Source organism: Ursus arctos, unplaced genomic scaffold (genome assembly GCF_023065955.2).
Source record: "Ursus arctos isolate Adak ecotype North America unplaced genomic scaffold, UrsArc2.0 scaffold_12, whole genome shotgun sequence".
NCBI classification, from domain to species: Eukaryota; Metazoa; Chordata; class Mammalia; order Carnivora; family Ursidae; genus Ursus; species Ursus arctos.
Window position 1 is genome coordinate 43,314,025 of NW_026622786.1, and position 21,981 is coordinate 43,336,005.

The 21,981-nt window shown below is 37.4% G+C and overlaps 1 protein-coding gene across 1 annotated transcript in view; it reads right to left on the bottom strand.

Annotated features, from left to right (window-relative positions):
- Positions 1-21,981, bottom strand: part of ST6GALNAC3 (ST6 N-acetylgalactosaminide alpha-2,6-sialyltransferase 3) — a 500,339-nt gene that overhangs the window by 178,445 nt on the left and 299,913 nt on the right. Inside the window, exon 3 of the mRNA XM_026497782.4 lies at positions 12,002-12,411. Coding sequence (XP_026353567.4) covers positions 12,002-12,411 — 410 coding nt within the window. The remainder of the gene's footprint in view (positions 1-12,001; positions 12,412-21,981) is intronic.

A 21,981-nucleotide genomic window follows, 5' to 3' on the forward strand; every position in this document is an offset into this window, starting at 1 on the left:
GTGATTTGCCAAAACATGCCTTGCAGCAAATAGTAAGAAATACTCTTATAGCTGAAGTCAATACTAATAATCAAAACAGCAGAATTACAGACATACACAAAGTCCACCCCTATTCACAGTTTTTATCATAAACATTACCTAATATTGATCAAGCTGTTTGTCATAAAAGTTTGCTTTAACATATAATCAGCATCTGAAGTGAGAGCCATGTTTCCTAGACAATTGCCAGCACCTTGTGTCATACTTGTAAATAATGGGCTACTCCTATTGAGCACCATCTGCTTAATATAGAAAAATGTTCATCTTAATTAGGAAATTCTTCTTATTATTTAATATTAACTGAGCACCCTCAATGTGCTTGGCAGCAAAAACACCAGAAACACACTCTCTGCCCACCAAGAATCCACCTGCTAAGGAAAATATGATGAACCAGTTATGCAGTCATTTCTGTTTTTCACATATTTTATGTAATTCTTTCCAGGTGACAAAGTTGCCAACAGTTCAGTCTTTAGAAGCAACTTCTCTTCTGACCAAGGTGGGATGGTGAACTATCAGATGAGTTATGAATGAAGTAAAGATAAAAGAGGAGAGAAGGGGCCAATTAATTATAACTATATAAAAACATTAATGAAATTTGCTCCATTGATGGAAAAAAACATAATCCACTCCTAAGTAAACATGACTTTATTTGTTAAGGACTGCATAACACATTAGAAATACAGAATAGGTAGTGAACAAGTCACCTTGAAACAGCAACCCTTTTTTTTGTTTTGTTTTGCATTTACTTTCAGAGCTCTTGGCCCTCCACAATGATACACATAAGCTGTGGAATACTCATTTCATCATGAGGATATTACCATCTTAGTTAAAATAGACATAATGGCCAAATATCTACTGTCAACTAGAAGAATGAAGACAGATTGGCAACCCCTCCCAGAACTCTTCGACTAGATCTCCTTCTCTTTCCCCTACTCTCCACTCAACAACAGTTCAGGAAAATTTGACATGTTCAATATCGCCATGGTATAGGGAAGCATTCTTGGGGATAATAAACTGTTCATATTGGGAGACAGTTACATATATGGCTGTCATAGTGTCTTTGCCAGAATTTTCTAATAATAATTTAATTATCCTTTTAGTGAAAACCATAATTTTTCTCCAATAATTTAATATCTTAATTATTAATATCTCCAATAATTTAATATCTCCAAGAATATAATATCTCTTATATCTCCAATAATTTAATATCTCAGATATATAAAATATATATCATATATATATATATGATATATATATATATATATATAATTTTTTTTGGTATCTTGAATTCTAACTAGTTCTCCACTTCACCGGGTAAGAGGATCTCTGTCTACCTTGCCAGTGTCTCAATAAGTACCTGAAGTTTCCTTTTGTTTTTTAGCAATTTTCTTTAAATCATATGCCTTTTTTCATAAGAAGAACATACAATGAATGAGAAGAATGCAATGATTTTGGTCATAATGTTATTTTTTTCCCCTCAAGTTTTATTGTTTTTCACTAAATTAGCAATACCAATTGCCCCACTTATCCATTTGGAACATGGTAAGTCAGAGAATAAAACATTACCCAGCATCTTCATTTTATGGATATTATTTCCTAGATAACCACCTCACCCAGATAATTTAGGCAAAAGAGAACTTACATATTAGTGGAGGTAATGCTGTGATGATGGCAGTTGTCAAACGGTGCCGATACGAACTTTAAATGAATATAATTTGAAAGAAATACTTGACAGAGGGATAATGACTAGCTCCTATATTGTCAGGGTAATAAATACCTAATGAGCAAAATTGTAAAGCAAATAGTAGGTTGAGCATACACCCAAATGTTGATTCTTGACTCAAAGTCAGAGAACAGAATGATTTGTCTCTCTGTCTAGAATGATAAAGCATCCTTTCCTCATAAGCTAATGAGCAGCACCATCTGGCATGATTACAGAGGAGTAAGATCTTAAGAAAGTGAAAAATAAAACGACAGAGCTGTAGTTGGATTTTTGCAGGAGGTTAAAAAATTCTCACCGTTAAAAATATCATAATAAAAATAACTTTAGGTGTTCACATAACACTACACCAACAGTATAAAGATTACAGGACCAAATGTTTTCAAAATAATTGAATATAACTCCCGATATCTTTCTCTGCCACAGTGGTTCTCAAAGTGTAGTCCTAGGACAGCAGAAGGCTAGAGGCTGAAGGAGGGAGCATGCCTACTATGTCTGAGATGTAGTTAAGAAGTCCGTGTCGCTGGAGCAGAGTGAGCACGAAGGAAGTTTAATCAGTGAGGGTCAGTGAGGCAACAAGGGGCCAGATCACCCTGAGAGTAATGGTAAATCACTGTAAAAACTTGTGCTTTTATTCTAAGGGAAACAGTAGGCTATACCAGGGTTTTGAGTGGAAGAGTGACAAGATCTAAATTATGTCAAAACACTTTCATTAATTCTCCTCTAAATCCATGTACAAATTCACCAATTATTTCTGCAGTGGGTTGGAAGATACTCCTACCATCTTTTTTTTTTTTTCCTTTTATGAAGTTTTTAGAAAGAATTTTCGCTAAGGCAATTCACTTTCTTTGTTATCAAAGAAGAAAATGTTCTGTGGGAGATAATTAGAAGATAAAGTTGGGTACTGATCAGTTCTCCTTTACTTGGGTCTTTTGTTCCCTGTCTTCGGGGATGGTGGTTGTATTTGCTTCCTAGAGCCCTAGAGTATAACCTTGGGTTTGGGTGCTAGCAATTGTTTTTTCACCAGGCAACTGACAGGTAACAGAATTGTGAGTGAAGTCTCAGAACCTGCTTTGCCACGGACATGAAACTCAAATGGAAACCTGTATTTGAGGAATGGCTCTGTCAGCGACTTATTAAAAACCCAGTGCCCAGTCACAAAGTCCCTAGAGAAGGTAATAGATGTGGCAACCTTTGGGGAAGGTAGAGCGAGGGGTGGTCTGTCTGAATAGAACTGTGGAAACTTTTCTATCAAAACACAAACCCAGAACTTGCCTTGTTCGTATTATAGTGACCCCTATATACTAAAGAAAGAAATTCACAAGGATTTCAACAAGTGGCAAAGGGACTTGTAAATTGAAACAAAACAAAACACCTATCAGGTATTATTTTTTTCGTTCCTTTGCTCATCCATTCATTCATCCATCAAATGTCTACTGAATACCTATTAAGTCAAACATTGTATCAGGTGCTAGGGAAACAAATATATAAGAGCTGCTGTTCTCTCAAAGAGTTTATAGACTACCTGAAGACATCAGACATCAATGGCAATAATGCATGGTAGAGAGTGATGATTTCCATTTTTTAAAAAGTCCAAACGTTATGGATTTTCAGAGGAAATATGAGTTCTAATTAGAGATATTATAAAAGGCTTTAAGATATTATAAATGGAAGAGGTAACATTTGATTTGCTCATAAAGGATGCACTTGTGTGCGTGGTGATGGGATGAAGTACAATTTAGGCAAAGGGAACAGCCTCTGCAAAGCCATAGAGTCAAGGCTGTGTTAGCAGTCACCATGTGAGAGGCAAAGAGGGCCTAACCTGGATCAGTTGTAGTGGTGATGATAAAAGAAAGAAAATGAGCTATTGCTGAGGTCATTTCAAGGAAACCTGAAATATCTGTGGGCCATTTAGCTGAGAGAAGTAGAGTGAAAACAATACATTTGCTATTTTAGTGACAAACCACCACTAGGGTAGGTTGGAGAGTAAAATGGACATGGGCACAGTCCCTGTCCTTAAGTATGTCATCAATGAGAGAACGACAAATAAACACAGTGAGATCAGATAAATAATTCTTGTTGAATTCTTTTTTTTTTTTAAGATTTTATTTATCTATTTATCAGAGAGAGAGAAAGAGAATGGCAGGCAGAGGGAGAAGCAGGCTCCCCGCTGAGCAAGGAGCCCAATCTGGGACTGCATCCCAGGACCCTGGAATCATGACCTGAGCAGAATACACTCAACCGACTGAGTCACCCAGGCATCCCAATTCTTGTTGAATTCTTAAGACTTAAGATGGGCACCATGCTTAATCGGCCAGGAACAAAGCAGTCACAAAATTGGGATTCAACTACAAGCAGATTACCAAACTATCTGGGAAACAGCTACTCTTCACTTATGCATTTCTCTGGCTCAAGGAATAATGAAATGTTGTCTTGTCCCTTCAATCAAAGCAATCTAAAATAGCAGAATTCGAAGTATCATTTGCAGATTAACAGCACTGGCCTGGCGTGGAAACATGTTCAAAATGCAAATTCTCAGGTTCCACTCTAAATCACCTGAATCAGCAGGTGACTATAAGCACAATGAAGTTCAAAAAGTACTGTGTTAAAAAGAAAGAGAAAGAAAAGTACTGTATTGATTTAGAGGACCCATTCTTTAGTGAGAGAAAGAGCCAAGGAGGGAAGTCCATTTAGAAGGTCAATAATACCACACCCTGGTGGCGCAGTCATTAGGCGGCTGCCTTCGGCTCAGGGCGTGACCCCGGGCATTCTGGGATCCAGCCCCGCATCAGGCTCTTCTGCGGGGAGCCTGCTTCTTCCTCTCCCACTCCCCCTGCTTGTGTTCCCTCTCTCGCTGGCTGTCTCTCTGTCAAGTGAATGAATAAAATCTTTAAAAAGGGGAAAATAATAATAATAATACCACACCCGATAAGAAGTCTCTTATTTTGTTTTCAGAGAAGCAAAAAATTCAATTCAGCAGATACTTATAGAGCCCCTACAATATCTCAGACACAATTTTTACTTTGAAATGGTTGTCCAAGCAATTAAAAATCTAGTAATCCAGATGGATACAGTATAGCACGAAAAGCCTCAAAACAACCAACTTTGTCTTAAGAGTCAAGGCATACAACAATTGAGGAAAAAGAAAGGAGACTATTCTTGGTTCATATGTTTTTTATGGGCAAGTGTATAACCATTCATAATATTCCTGATTTTACCCTCAGCTTGAACAGAGACAGAAATGGTTGAAATTAAAAATCAAAGGAGGGGAGAAATCCAAATTATAGAAAGAGGGAAGTAAACCAGTTTAAGAGATATTCCCCCGATTTTAAATAAACAAACAAACAAGGGAAGAAGTTAAAAACCTTTAAAGCCCTTATAAAGTTTAAAAGTGTAGATATATATTCTAACAACTCTTCTAATTTCAGGCCTATTTGTCTTTGAGTTTCACACCCTTTGTAGTGTTCAAAAGCCTTCATATTGAGGGACCGTTCACGTTCAGCTTAAGTGTCTGTCGGGACCTTCTTTCTCTACGATATAATCTGACTATTCATTTAGCTATTCTGTCAACTCATACCCTAAAGCCCAGGAGAACTTATTTCCCCAGGTAGAATGGTTGCAAAGTCTTGATTTCTACAACTACCAGTAGTCGGCACAGCCCTCCTTTTAAAAATATGGTCACTGAATCTTAGCTGTTTCTCTTCTATTAATCCTCAACCAAGCTGTCTTGTCAAATATATCATAGTTTTAACCCAGTGTGTGTGCATGCACACATGTGTGTGTTTTTAAGCACATGGCAGGATGGTACTGATAGCTTGATAAATTATAAACATCCCTTCCCTTCTCCCACTATTGAAATAGATTCTTCCCTCTTTTTTATTGAATTTTTAATTTCCAGCCCATGTGTACTATAGAGGAGGCCTAATGTAGGTCATTGGATGCCATAATGAATCATGGGAAAAATGAAGTCCCTTGTTTCCCAATGCTTGTTAGCATGAAAACAGAGCCCTGGACGCCTTATTACACTTTTTGACTCAGGAGCCCTATGGGCCTGCCCACGACTGCTATGTGAACTTATTGTTCCTGCCAAATATATCAGCTGGGATGGGAACATTAATTCATTTTAACAGAGGTGTGTCAACATTGCTCTTGAAAAAGTGCTGAGATGCTGTATTTGCAAAGACCATCTTCAAAAAGGAAAAAAAAAAGGAAAATACAGTTTTTAATACTGTGTCCCTGCCTTTCAATCCAAGAATTTTTCTACTTTGCCTATTTTCTGTTGGTCTAGGATTTCCTTGAGTTTATACCTGTTTATTCTGAGTTCCAAATAATTAGACATCTTTGTTTTCAGAGTCCAGGTAGAATAATAGTACTAGTTTGGGTGAATTAGGCACATTTCAGTGCCTTGTGGCTGACTCTCAGGCTATCACAGTGTTTTGTTCTATTTTGGTTTTGTTTTTGCCCCTGCCCCTTGCTGCCCTACTTTTATTGAGGCAGCTTACCTTCCTTGTAACCCAACTGAGGGAACTGAGAGTTCCCCAATTCTCAGGGGGAGGAGGCTTGAAACTTCTTCCCACTCTAGAAACCACAAAGGGTTTGCAGACCTAAGGGATGTGAGCCAACTTAGCCCTTAAAGTCGATCACATGGCAGCATAAGAAACTTTTAAAATGGCCAAGCTGAAATAGCAAAACCCAGGCGGACTTAACAACATGCCAGATGACAAACCTGTCTCCAACAGAAGGCAGTGAGAAATGACGCCTCACTGATCTCTTTTTCTCTCCTTAGGATGGAGGGGGAATGGATGGAGCATGCTGGCAAATATTAAACACGCAGCCATCTTGATATTTATGAATCAGTTTGCCATGTTGACAGTGTCTTCCGAAAGTGACTTTCGTGCACCCTATTTCCTAAACGATCCTTAAAAGTAACTCCCTCCCTTCTCATCCTCTGCACCTGAGGCAGTAACATCTTGAAACATTGATCTATTTGCTGCTAGCTTTCATTAATTTCATCCATCCCTGAAGGCGGAGCCACATTGGTGCCAGCTAATTAAGACCTATTTAGGGCAGCTCAGGGCCCTTTATCAGCCCTAAATTAGCTTTGCGTTTTTAATGGGGACTATAGCTTTCTCAATTATTACTTAATTAAATAATGTGCTTGCATTTGCCAATGTATTTCTAAAGTGGGAGGCAAGCTGCAACTGCCCACCTGCCTATAGGTAAGAATATCTCACACTGGCTCTCTGTTGCTTCTCTGGGAGCGTTCACATTCATTTTGCGTCAGTACCTGGCTAGGCACCTAATCACATTCTTCAGATGTCGAGTGTGGCGCCACGTGTCACTGTCAGCCCTACATCACCTCTAGGGTATTTCAGTCTTAAGATGTATTAATGCAAATGTGTAAATGTCAGTGGGCTCATATTATTTATGCATACCAATCATTCAAAGGGGAAAAAAAAAAGATCCATTTTGGTACAGATTATTTTGAATATAAGACCTTTAATTCCAAAGTTTTCTGGTTTGTTGCAGGTTGTTTCCCAGAAAAATATTTGGTTAAGTGAAAATATAAAGGTGACTGCCACCCCAAAGACCTAGAATTCTGGAGAAAAGTGGGCCCTAGAGGATGAAGAGAAAAGGACAAAATGCCTTCTCTTTCCGTGCTCTCAGCCTTTCCCACAAGGTCACTCTTTCTAATTGACAGGCCAAATAATTTTAGTAGGTAACTGAGAAGAAAGCAAATTAAATTTCATTTGGTTTGAAAAAGTATTCCGATATGCTTATGAGTTGGTCTAAACACATTCTAGGAAATTGAACACTACATATATTTCTTCTACTACTTCATATTTCCTCAATGAAGAATCCCTTAAGACAAAAATAAAAAGCACTGGAAAAAACGAAAAAGTGCACACCTTAAATGGGGGAGGGGTTTATATTTCTTTAAAAGGATTTTAACAGTTTGAAGACGCAAACTGAGAGCCAATTTTTTCTCTGAGAGACTCCATGTAGTCATTTTCCTATCATGATTCATTTTAACTACTAGGGACACCATTTTTTTATTTCTATAAATTATACATCACAATGGTGACATAACCTCTCCATTAAAAACCTGGTGATGAAAATGAGCATTTGCTAGAAAGTTCCAGTAAGTTCAGGAAAATCAACCAAAGTAGCTTTACAACAAAAGTCAAATTAAATGGACATCCTTTTTTCCTTACTCCCTCATGTCAACAATGGTATATCTACTGGACATATTCCTATTTACTTAGGAGAAAAAAAACATATATATTATATATATATATTATATATACATAAGATATATATATTATATATACATAATAAATATATATATTTATTTACTTAAAGATTTATTTGAGAGAGAGAGCACACATGTGCAGGGGGAGGGGCAGAGAGAATTAGGAGAAGGAGAGAGAGAATCCAAAGCAGACTCCTCATTGTGTGCAGAGCCCCACATGGAGATCTCATGACCCCGAGATCATGACCTGAGCTAAAGTCAAGAGTCAGATGTTTAACCAACTGAGCCACCCAGGTGCCCGAGGAGAAAAATACTTAAAACTTTTGTTAGGATAAAACCAACACACATTTTGTGAGCATGGACCCACATGAATGCTGGCCATTAAAACGTCATCTTTGATGTAAAATAGTCTTAAAATGCTGACAGTAGTAATATTGCACATTGTGATATCATTCTTATTCTAAGATTGTTGTGTGTATGCTGTGGGATAAAACAGATGAGTAATTCCTTTGGTGTCTCTAGGACCTGTGATTGCCAATATGGCAAAAAGGAGAAACACACATAAGATATATGAGGTAAAATTAAAATGCGGTAGCCCTGAATCTGAATTGGAAATTTCAGTTCGAACACATGATGATTTTATCTTTAAACGACATGTACGGCATATATTGTTTCTATACTAGCTGTGTCCAATGGAAAGACCAAGAAACAAAGACAAACCTGGTAGCAATGAGCACCTGCAGCACCAAAGTTCTTTGGAGAAATGTCTGGATCCAGGTTTGCATCGTAATATATACAAGAAGAGCCTGAATCATCCTATAATACCAGGAATCAAAGAAGCTATCCAAAATTACCAACGGCATATCAAAAGGACTCCAAAACTACTTTGAAGAGAGTCCAATAGCACAAAATAGGACACTTTGAGCATAAAAACATAATTCTCATGGACTGAAATATTTCAAATATGGTTAAATATGTCAATGTCAATATTAATAATAACAAACTTACTGGTCACTTTTGGAGGATGCTAGGGAAGATGCCTTAGAACTGATAAAAGAAAAAGGATTGGTACTATCTTCTATCTCTCATTTAAAAAAATGTTTAATGAGGACAAGTTTCTCTTTATAAAGTCTTAGCTAATATAGGTGAAAAAATGATGAAATATCACCATTTTGCAACATCTAATGAATTATTGGATTTAGACATTGATCATTAATGACTGCTAACATAAAAAGAGAAAACTAGATAGTATTCCTGCTGATAGAAGAACCACCTAATGGTCTTGGTAAGAAGCAAAATGACCTGAATCCAATAAAGAAAGCCTCAATATAGAAATACCAATGAACAAAAAACATCATGGGGGTACAACTAGCAAAAATTAGATTGTGGAATACTCTATTGGACAAATGAATAGTTTTTTGTTTTTTGTTTTTTTTCTCCAATAATGGGGGGGGGACATACAGGTTAAGAGAAATATAGCAGACATATTAATTAATTGTAATGTACAGACCTTATGCTAATCCTGATTTGAGCAATGTATGGATCATAATGCTAATCCTAATTCAAGTTAAATTTTTAAAATATTAATAAAATTATTGGAGAAATTTGAAAACAAACTATATAATGTTATTAAAGAAATATTGTTGGTTTTTATGTAGGACAATGACATTGTGTTTTTTTATCTTCTAGAGATACATGCTGAAATGTTAATGAATGAAATAATATGATGTCTGGCACTTGTTTCAAAATAATCCTTGGGGGGCCAGAAAGTGTAGAGGGATATAGATGCAACAATATGGGCCATGAGTTAATAATTACTCAACCAGAACAGTGAGTATACAGAGGTTCATTACACCATTAGTCTCTCTACTTTATAATTTTGACATTTTCCTTCATAAAAAGTTAAAAAATATTCTTGTTTGAAATCTGGCCATGAACGTCAGATAGGAAATCCTTAATAAAATTCACGCTGCTAAAGTTAGGACACAGATTTAAGTCATACAGCAGATAACAGGTCATTTGAGGCCATTTGGTCAACCTTTTGTCATCCCACCAGATTTTACCAAAACCATCCATTCTGTTCATTTCTAAAACACGAGCACAGCTGTCTTTTTCAGTTTGGTTGCAATACTCCATGATGCAGCCAGACACGAATAGACTTGGTGAGGAAAACGGAAGCATTAAAAAATCAATTTGGCTTTTTTTTCTGCTACTTTTATTTTGGTAACTTTACCCATCGAATGATACCTGCAAATTAATTTTATCAAGCAAGCTTTTTCCCACTATACAAACAGCTTTCCTCATCACAGCCCCATCACAGTAGGGAAATGAATCTTACAAAGCTATTCTCTCCCAATTCTCACTATACAATCCACACATCTGTGACAGTGTCCTGTCTCACTGAAAGCTCACAGCAAAAGCCAACATGATACAAATACGTAGGAACATACAGCATGCTGAGCTCTTCTCTGATGGCCCCAGATGATTCTAGGGCATATAGTTATGACTGGGGGATACCCTGAGGCCTGACTATGTCTAATGAAATACCAAATATATCTAATTAATTGCACTGCTCTGGGCTAATGAGAGACCAGAAATTTCCAAACCCCTTGAGATGGTCATATTTATATAGAATTGTGCTACATACCTACTCCTTTATCTCTCATACCTATCTCTTTGGACAGCTTGTGCTACACTGATTCAAATCTAACCACTGGGATTCTTCTAGCGAACTCTAACAGTGGAAAGGGCCAGCATTATGGCAATTCCTGTCTTGCATTTCATTAGAAGCTATGCATTTTGGGTGCTCGGAAGTAGGAAATGCTACGTTCAGCCTACATTATCAATAGGAGGATTGAGCCACATAAGATTTTAAAATAATTATCAGCATACAAATTATACCCAGAGATATCAGAAACTCCCCCCCACACACATACCCTAATGTAGTTAAAAATTTAGATTTGATAATATTGAAGAGTGAAAGACATACATTTTGAGGAAATCAGATTGTTAACATTGGAATTATAGCCAATGCTCAATTTATCCATGGTATTACACGAATAAGTACAATGCACATAACTTAAAACTTTTGCAATTGGTATTTTCCTTCAACAGTTCTTTATTAGAACTAGAAATATGAACTAATAATTCTACTTCTCTTCCATATACTGGTTTTTTAAAAAGAAAGAAAAAAAAATGGTAGGCAGTAGAGTCCTATCGAAGAATGAGGGGGGTAAGAGGGAGCAGAGAAGAAAAAGGAGATATAAGGAGTAGGAGAAAAATAAGGTGAGCAGGCCTCAAGAAAAGGAAGTGGGAAGGGTAGTTTACAGAAGGCTATGGAAAAAAAAAAACCCAGATGTAATGAAAAATGCAAATTGGTTTGTTGGATAATTGAGTGAATGGTATTTATACCTCATTTCTCTTCAAGAATCCACTGTTAATGATTTTCAGTAATGCATAATTTCAATATGGTATTCCGCTGAACATACCGACATATCCGTTAGATACCAAGTTATGGTGCTCACGATCATAGGGTCTATCTGCATGCAAGAAGCTACACAACCTTATTAGAGAAGCAATAGCCTGCTGTGTTTTGTAGTCTCAGGTAAATTTTTACCAGAACTTCCGAAGGAGTTTAGGTCCTAAAGTTCCTTAACATTTCTGTTTTGAAACAGAAACGTGTATATTTCCTTTCGGCTAACATCCAATTTAACCAATAGCAAACTGAGCTAAATAAGAACAAATCTAAAGATATCTTGGGGAAGCATCCAGTATTCTTTGGATCCTCAAGCCAATCAAAATGGAGAGAACAGAAGGTAGTGTAGGTGGAATAAATGGAGCCTAGTTGCTGGCTCATCAAGTAATCATAATAGTCAAAAAACATATAACCATCAATTTGAGAAATAACTCTGTTCATTTGATAGCTGGCAAAAGAACTCAGCAAGAAACTAGCATAAAAGACAATTGAGGCTGCCTCTCAGAGGACTCACCTGTCTTTCCCAGTTTCCTTCTTAAAAATGCCATCACAGTAACTCATGCGCTTCTCTGTGGTCACGTAAATTTGGGCATTTGGGTAGATGTCAACAGTCTTTTTCAGCATGTTGTACACAATGCCATTGCCGTCTTTCCTCATATTGCGGAAAGGACCCCAAATAACATAAATAGTAGCATTTGCTTCCTTGAAAAAATAATCAGGGTTTTTTAGTAAAAGAGGAACGCTGGTATGGGACACAACTCGAATCATTGTCATGCGGCCAACATCTTCTTCATAGCCCTTGGTAGGGGCATTGTTCATTCTCCAAATGCAGGATGACTGATCTATCTCATTCCCCACCTTCTGGCCAACCATCTGACCTGAGTTTGACACTATGGCGCAAAGGTCACAGTCCAGTTGCAAAGGCTGAAAAACAGAGAAATAAGACACGGGAGAGACACGTAAATTAGTAAGTTCCAGCTATCCAAACAAGTTCCTCTGAGAAAATGAAATTCAGATATTGGGTAGAGCAGCTGAGTGTGGGATTTTCTGAAATATATGGACAAACCCTATAGTAGCTACCACAGGTTATCAAGCTAGGGGCATGCTTCCATTTAAAAAGTGAATACAGAGTGTTAAGAAATAATTTTAATTTCTATCCCCTTGTGTCGGTTTAAAATTAAATGGAAAAATAGTCATTTGTTTTCCATTCTAAATAATGACTTTTCATTCAAAACCATAATTTCAAATGAAATAAGGCAATAGGGGAAGATTTGATCTCTTTAATAAGGACGGTGGCTAAAAAAGGAAATGCAAAGGGAATATATCTAGGCATCAATTCTGTATTTTACTTATACGTATGAATAGTCATGTAGCAGTTGATGAAAATATGAAAAATTCAGCAAATGATAAGGTTCTGAAAAAGATGTTCAGAACCAAGAACTACTTAAGACAAATCTCAGGCTGGCAAAAACTTTACAAAAACCCTTTAAAAATTCCCTGTATCACCATGTTAACTGGCCTTTGTGTTTCTATTTATTTTAGATGGATAAGGAAAGGTTTCTTTTAAGAACTCAGGGGAGAGATGTACAGAGATAATAATCTCTAGTGCCGGTCTAACCACTACCCTCCTTGTTTTAAACCAATGAGGTAACAGAGACTCACAGAGGGTAAGCACCAACTTCTAGACCTTGCAGATGATAGATTCAAGTCACAGTGGTAGATTCATATTTAGATCTTCTAGCTCTAAACCCATTGCTCTTTCCATTATTCAATGCATTCCTTCCACCCAGGCAAACCAAATAAATTCCTTTTGCCACTTTCCTCCTACATGAGGAAAAGTCACCCTACCTTTTAAAAGAGTGATAAAGGAGCAATGCACTCTGTTGATATATGTCTTTCTCATCTTCCTTCTATGAGATTCTACATTTTGTATCTGACATTTGATCCTGTATTTTTATGGTGCCTATTGGTCATTGATTCTTCTCACACTGGATACTGCCCTTATTTTATTAGTTATATTGTATTTTATTGTTTAACTTTATCTGTCCACCATACAGTAAACTCTGTAAGAGTCTGTCTTTTTCATTTTAGTCCCACTCCCCAGAAGTCCTTGGATTATTATAGGAGCCCAGTATACAGTGGTTAAGGGAGAACAATTGAATTAAAATAATTTATTAGGAGCCTGAACACTGAACTTAGTATTAGTGAAGAAAATGGACTTTTCCAAATTCATTGAGAATTGTTGATTTAGATGAAAGAGAAACACAATCCAGAAGAAACCTATCAATATACAAACAGGTCAATCTAGGTGGTTAAAATGAGAGGCAAAGTTCCTCCGAAAAGTCACCTGTATAATTACCATACAACTAGAACAAGGTGTCTTTCCTATCCGTGGTAGGAATTCAAAGTAGTTACTGAGCAACTACAATGTGCCATGTTCTAGAGGCTGGGGATTATTCAGCTGTGAAAATTGTAAGCAAAACCCCCTGACCTTACAGATCTTACATTCCACTGGGGGGAGAAAGGCAATTAATAAATCAGCATAGTATATATGTTAGATGAAGACAGGTGCTAAATAGAGAAAATTAAAGTAAGGAAGGGGGTTAGGATATGTGTGTGTGTGTGTGTGTGTGTGTGTGTGTGTGTGTGTGTGTGTGTGTTGGTAGAGTGACCAGAAAACACCTGGGGTGGGTGGGAAATGTTGTTTGAGGAAAGACTTGAAGAAAGTAAGAGGTCTGGCTATGGGGATTTGTGTGTATATGGTGGAGGAGGGGGAGTATTCCTGCAAAGCAAAACCAAAAGTCACTGCAAACACCCCGTGGTAGGAGAGGAACACGAGGAGAGCAACATGGCCTGCAGAGCACTGAGGAGAGTCAGTGGGTACTGGGCCGGAAAGATGGTCAGGAAGACATCACGTAGGCTATTTTACTCAGGAGATTTGGAAGGCTCTGAAGAGGGGAGTGGGTGATCTGCATTATATTTTAACAGCATTGGTGTGGTGCAGAAAACTGACAAAAAGGAAACAGGTAGAGACTTGGAGAATAGACTACTGCCACAATCATGGCAAGAGATGATGGTGGCTTGGACTAGGTTGGGTAGCAGAAGAGGTAGCAAGATGCTGGCCACACGCTGAACATATTCTGAAGGTAAAGCCTATTGGCTTGACCAGTAAGATGGACTGTGGAATCTGAGAGAGAGAGAGGAATCAAGGACAACTTCCATTTTTAGCCTAAACAACTGGAAGACTAGAACTGGCTTTAAATGAGAAGGCAGAGGCTTTAGGAGGGGCAAGCTCAGCGGAGAATAAGCTCATTTTCAGACCTGTTAGATTAGAGATGCTTTGAACACAGACTCCCTGCAGCTAAAGTTATAACAAAAGGACTCAAACTGCTTTAAAACACTTTTTCCCCCAGATTATTGAAGTCATATGGGCTCATTGCGGAAAACTTGAACAAAATAAACAAAAGAATAAAAACTCCCCATATTTCCACCACCTGACAACTTCTACAATATTTTGTTATTTTCCTCCTTCTAGACATATTAGGTTGAGAAATACTATTTATAAAATTTGGCAACCTTGGTTTTTCAACTAATTTCATTTCACTAAACTCTCCCATGCCAGTAAACAGTCCTTAGAGGTATATTTTTTAAAGAATGTATTTGTTTTGGGGGGAAATCTTCAAGCAGACTCCCCAACTGAGCATGGAGCACTGAAGCAAGGCTCAATCCTAGGACCCATGAGATCATGACCCGAGCTAAAGCCAAGAGTCGGATGCTTAACCAACTGAGCCACCCAGGCGCCCCTCTGTAGAGATACTTTAAATGCTGATACAATATTCCCTTATGTGGACAGGCCATAATGTACCTATCTGCCTACTGCTGGGCATTTGGCTATTATCTGATTTTTTCCTTTGATGAACATCTTTGTGTTTCCCACTGTATTTTGGATGCTAGCAGTTATTAGGTTAATTTAACTTTACTTATTTTGGTTTTTATTGTGCACCTGTGAAATATGCCAGATGGACAAATGTTTCCACTCGTTTAATGTCAAAATGAAGGATTTTGAAAAAACTTGACTGATTAAGTCCATAAAGGTCTACATATGAAGTTTCTTTTTTTTCCTACACAAAAAGAGATTCATTAAACTGTTAGAATCATGTAGGTTTTGAACAGGGCTGGACATGAGACCACATAGGCTCAGGCATGGACTGGATGTGCCACTGAGGTCTCACCATTTACGAAGTGTCTTAAAACTCTGCTGTCAAATGGACGGTCCATCACCCCTGCTACAGTAAGATTTCTGAACAGCAGGTTAGAATAGGTCTTCTCAAGGTGGGTGAGTATAGTAGGGCACTTGGAAATGGGGTTCTGTGGGTTAGTGCCACAGTGAAGACTTCATTGATGGTCAGATGGGGGCATAAGAGACTGCCTCTTGGGATGGGATAGTGATCTAAGACCTTCATGCAAGTAGGAGCCCACAGTTTTTCAGGGCAATAAGGAAGAACACGATATTCTTCCTGCCAGACGATTTGCAGCAGGGCGTAACATACATTACAGTTAGCTAAGTCCTCCAAACCCACTTAGAGTCATGCAAATCAATGCCTGATTTAAACTGTATGTGTCATATGGCACACTCCAACTTATCACCAAGATGCATATGGTGCAGGGAGGTTACATTCCATTTTCTGTTCCAAGAAGTTGCTTCACTGTATAATAAAAGCATTTTTGGGTATGGCCTCCACAAATTAAAAAAAAAAAAAAAAGAAAGATAGAAAAAAGAAAAAAGATAAGAAAGAGCCTCGGATGTGTTCTAATCTATAAATTTGCATCGGATTTCCTAGTCCTTGAGTGAATTAGCTTGTTGTGCTGTAACGAGCCTTAATTTAACTAATAAGAATCAGCATACTGGTTTCACTTGACAATTGTAACCTCTGAAAGTGATCAATTAAGACATCACAATCTGTTTCATGACAACATATCAGGATGCCGCAGCTGTGCAGATTATGAGGTCAGCAGCTGACTAACAACTTGAGGGCAAACATTGGCAACCACAGCCTCTTATTTATGTAACAAATATGCAACTGGGCAGAGGGCTAGGAATGTAATGGCTTGGGGGATAGGTGGTGATCTTTAAATCGTCCTTTTCCTTTCCGTACTGTCACCATAGCCAGAGTCGTAAGAGCCTTCCACGTACCTATCCTGCTTGACCACAGTCCTGCCTAGCTGCCTGATGTCCTCAATGAGGTACCAGGAGACATGACTCATATGGTGACACTCTATTTGCCACTTAGTTGCAGGGACCATTTTACAGTATGGTAGGAAAGCCAGACTGGCTGAATGCAACAGTCCTAATCATAATCAGAAGTTTCAGGTAACACCAAGAAATTGCTAAGGCCCAAGGGAGTCATTTATACGTTTGAAGATGTTTCAAACTATGGTAAGCCATGATAAAAAAGAAATACCTAGGCACAGATGGACGGTTTGACCCGAGAGTCGCACTTATCTGGTTATCTCAGTTCCTTTTATTAGCTTTATCGCCGCATCTTGGGATCTCAGCTTTCTTTGTTAAAATGTACTGCTGTTTCTTGAACTCGTTTATATTATTTGACTTGGGGCCCTTGCTCGAAAATGTATTCCGTATGTCTCCACTCGCTCGGTTCTGCCTCAGTAAGCAGTTTCTTCCCAGACTGAGGCCCTGGATATGCCGAGACCTTTGGAAAGATTTAGCCAGCTCCAACTGTATCAAGCCCTATCTTAGCTTTGAATTCTCCTTTTTAGTTGACTTGTCCTTGTTTTTGTTTCTTTTCATTAAGAACAAACTTGACATCTTCATCTTTTTCTCTAGTACATTCAAAGCACCATCAAGCCAAATGCTTTGATTGGGCTTGTGCTGTGTCTATAAACGGAGATCACCACAAATATTCAGCCGACTGTGTCTGTGCAACTGTGTCCCTCTTAAAAGAAAGCCCACAAATATCAAACACGTCCTTTCTTTCTTTTTTTTTAAGATTTTATTTATTTACTTATTTATTTATTTATTTATTTATTATTTACTTATTTATTTGAGATAGAGCAAGAGAAGCATGAGCAGGGACCAGAGGGAGAGAGAGAAGCAGGGTCCCCGCTGAGCAAGGAGCCGGACATGGGGCTCAGTCCCAGGCCCTTGGGATCATGACCTGAGATGAAAGCAGATGCTTAATCAACTGAGCCACCCAGATACCCCCAAACACATCCTTTTACTTAAACTCTAAAATTATGAATTTTTTTTTAATGGTAAGATCACTATATTTGATTTGGGTATTTCTCCCTCGCAAAACGATACGAACTCTGTACCTGCATATCTGATTATGAACACTCAGCTTGGGGAAAGTTAAGAATTTGGCAACATCTATTAAACGACCAAGTAATTTTTACTTAGTACTAATTCTGTGAAAGGCCCATGAAGGATAAAATAATTTTAGGATTCTAATCAGTGCGAGCTTTTAATCTCAGTACACAGCTCTGAGGCATAGCAGAGTTCGATGATTAACGAGGGTCGAGTCATACACTATTTTAAAGGCCTAAGGGATTCCCTTGAAAAACAAGTCCTTTCTTTGCTAAAATGAATCATGACATTTGCTTCCTTACAAGAAAAAGGGCTTGATTCCTGTCTTGGGCACAGGGAAAGGATGAGAGAGGGGGGAAGGGAAGAAACAGAGTAAGAAAGACATCTAAGCATAGTGTATTATACTTATTAATAAAAAAATGACTGAACACTTATTATGGGCCACTCATCCTGCCCGGCACTTTATTACATCACTCCATTCATTCTCATAATAAATTCTTCCTAAGCTGGACCGTTTTTATTTCCCATTATAGAGTTGAGGAAATTGAGATGAACATGATATCCAGTGGGTACTAGACATCTTTCAGGTTAAAAAGAGGAGCATATGTTTTCTTTCATAAAATACATTCGCAGGACTAAGGGAAAGATATTAAAGAAATATTAATATATAATATATAAATATATTTAATATATATTTAATATATACAATATACAAATATATATAAAATATAAATATATATATTATTAATAATTTGCATTATTCCTAATACACATTTAGGCAAACATCTTAAATCTCACCCACTATTATATTAAAATTATTTATATTACATAATAAATTAATGCTTTGAAACATCTTGTTGGCCAAGAATTTCACCAAAAGAGGACAATGTTTCTCAACTGATGAGAGGCTCCTCAGGAATATTAGGGTTTGCATATGAGCAGAATTATCCTCTCTTCTCTGGCAATGGTATTAACATGGCATAAGAAATTATGTAGAAAATTTTTTCTTATTATTTTTGATTTGAAATCTAGCTGAAACTTCAGTGGAAGATAAACTAATCACGACCAATTTTTTTAGCCTCCAATGGTTCTCCACATCTTTACTTGTTTTTCAAAACTTTTTCATAACAGCAGTGAGTTGTGTTTCCTTCTGAAGCATTAAGTGATTATAATCCATGTTTGAGGAAAAAAAGGACATGGCAATGATGTTTTTAGAAGCTGATCAACGTGGCTAAAGGGAATACCTCCCCCTGCATGAAAACCTCCTGGACGTAAATTCACTTTAGAAGCCAACATGGCTGCTTTTAAGTACTTGGGAATCAAAGTTAGCTCAAGACTGCCAAGACTTTCTCTAACTCATGAGTCATTCTTCCCTCTGTACTTATGAAGATTCCAGAACACTGGCTGATTGGGAGACTATGTCCCTACTACAGGTCCTTTTACAGCCATGTCAAATTTTATTTTTATTTTATTAGATGCATGAGTATTTGGCACAAAAATGAACTTTGTTTGCAAAAATGCTGAAGAATGCAAGCTCAGGGAAATCAAGAAGGTCCTATATTTTCTGATCCTACGGGGGAGGGTGGGAGGAAGGTTAGCTGTTCTTTACCTCTTTTTAAGAATCTGTGACATTTTAATAATTAGCTTTATCTTCCTGTGTTTAAATATTATTTATATGGACCCTAGAAACCAATTTACCATGACATGCACAATTGATCCTTTCTCAGTTAAGAAAAAAAAAAGGAAAAATTAACAAAACTAACATACCACCCACTCTGATTGGCAAGCTTATTCTTTTGTTACTTTTCAGTCACTTTTCTCTTCAGATTAGTACACATATAGTTAAAGAACGCTTCTGTTTCTCTGCTTCAAGTTTACACACACACACACACACACACACACACACACACACACACACACACACATGCAGATACCTTCATCCGGCTAATAAGACCTCTCACTCTCCTAGCCACTTTTTCATCCTGCTCCTTACCAAACACTCTGGAAAATTCCCCTTTTCTCTTCTTCGGGTAAGAACCTGACAAATTGCCCTGTCTTTTTTGAATGATATATTGGGACAACTGCCAAGCACTTTACATTTTAATCAGCAAGAAGAATGAAATATTTAACCTTTCCTTTTTTTCTCTGTGAATAAGCGTAAAGACAAGATAATTAGAGCTTATGGAATAGATAATTAAAATCTGCGAATTAAAACTTGCAAAACAGTGTGGTTTCCCCAGCAAAGAGAAATGGCCATGTACGAAAGGTCACCTGTCAACTAGTTCTAGTTATTAAATCTCTGCATTTATCACTAAGGTGGCTCTATGGAAAACGAAGGTCAAGACATTAAATTATGAAACAGTCAGGATTAGAAAAGGTCACCAAAAACTCAAGTAAAATTTAACCAAACCTGCTAATTCTGCACCCAGAAGCAAGCAGACACAGCTAGGGATGAAACATTACACTGGACAGCACTAATCTCTCTCCCCACGCTAGCCCATTCTGAACATGAATTTCTATTTGACGTCTTGAAGTATAAAATGAGACTTGCTCATCGCAAATAAAAACAGGAGCTTCGATAAATATTTCAGAATGAAAATCATGTTTGAATCGAACTAGCTTAAATTATTAAAAACATTGTTTTACACTACTTTAATGGTTGCTTTCATTTCAACCATAAGAACGCAATTTAAAATATTGGCCACGGGCACTCCTGGCACCCTAAACGCTTTACAGGACAATTAGCAACTCACCACTCACTAATTTACTACTTTAATATTGAAACAAATGAGATCTTTGCTTTTCATCATCCAATTTGAATGAATTTGAACAAAGCAAGTTGAAAAAAGCTCCAGAGATGCACTTCAGTTTGCTGTCATTTATTCCTCTACTCTTCATGAATGTCTTTAGAGTTTTAGTTTTTAGAGGCTTCAACATGTATAATGATGCCATTGGGGAATAGATTTTTTCTTTATTCTCCTTGATGTTCTTTTGAGGTCTTTCAAGTGAAAGGTACAAAAGAGGCATTAACAATCTGGCATTGTTTTTATTGCTTGACAAAGAAAAAAATGTATTTTAATTTTTCCCGTGTTTCAGGAATGATTAAGCAAGCTGTTTTCATCTACACCGAGTCACTTTCAGCAGACCTCTAACTGTGAGCAAAGAATTGTGAAGACTGTTCTAGAGAGAAATCAGCACAGTTCAACCAAGCCAGCCTGTAAATGTACTTCCTTGCCCCTCTACAAACCAGCATCTTTCAGTTAATGCAGCTTTCAAAAGCAGTGTATATAAATCACACACTACGAGTAACGGCATATAAAAAGACAGATTTGATAACCCACGGTTTGGCTCTGATTCTCTGTGGATTTGGGATATAGCATTTACCTTGATTCCTACCTGGTGGCATTACATCTAAGCATAAAACTTAATATGGGGGTGCATAAAAATGTTAATGTCAAGAAATAATTCTAAAACAGGCAACATAAAGCTATGTTTCTCAGTTGCCATAGATGATGTGTTCTTTTTATTTGGAAGTTCCTTGAGGGAAATGGATCTGTATAATCATGTAGGCATGCCAAAGGAAAACAGCTTGCATTCTCTAGAGTAGAAGGCAAAAAATGAGTCTTCTCAAACCAAGAGTTTTCTCCTGTGGACTGCAATAATGGAAATAATTCATGTTTCACTATCTCTGGAAGGTCATAAAATCTGACTAATTTTGCAACCAACTTACCTCTGGATTATTTTCCTCTCAGGAAAATGTGCTCAGGACACAGTGCTAACATTCTACCCACTATGTCATATCAGAAAGTAAGAAACACACTGATTCATGCTACAGTATTGGTATCTTAACACATCACTCAATTAGAGACATGGTTATCAACTGAATTCAACAATGACCAGGAGAGCTTTAAAAAAATTATAATGGTGATACTCCACCCCTGACCACTCTTGAGGATGGTGCCCACATATTAAGTTGTTGTTGTTGTTTTTTTTTTAACAAGCTCTGCAGATGATTCCAATGGATATCTAGCTTTCAGAAATGTTGTCCTTCAGGAATGAGCAATGATAAATGAGGAGAGCATAATGCCTGATTAAAGAGATGAAAAACAAAATGGTAAAGGTGGATCCTGGGGTACTATACGGAGAAGATCCTAGGGTAGTAAATCTTG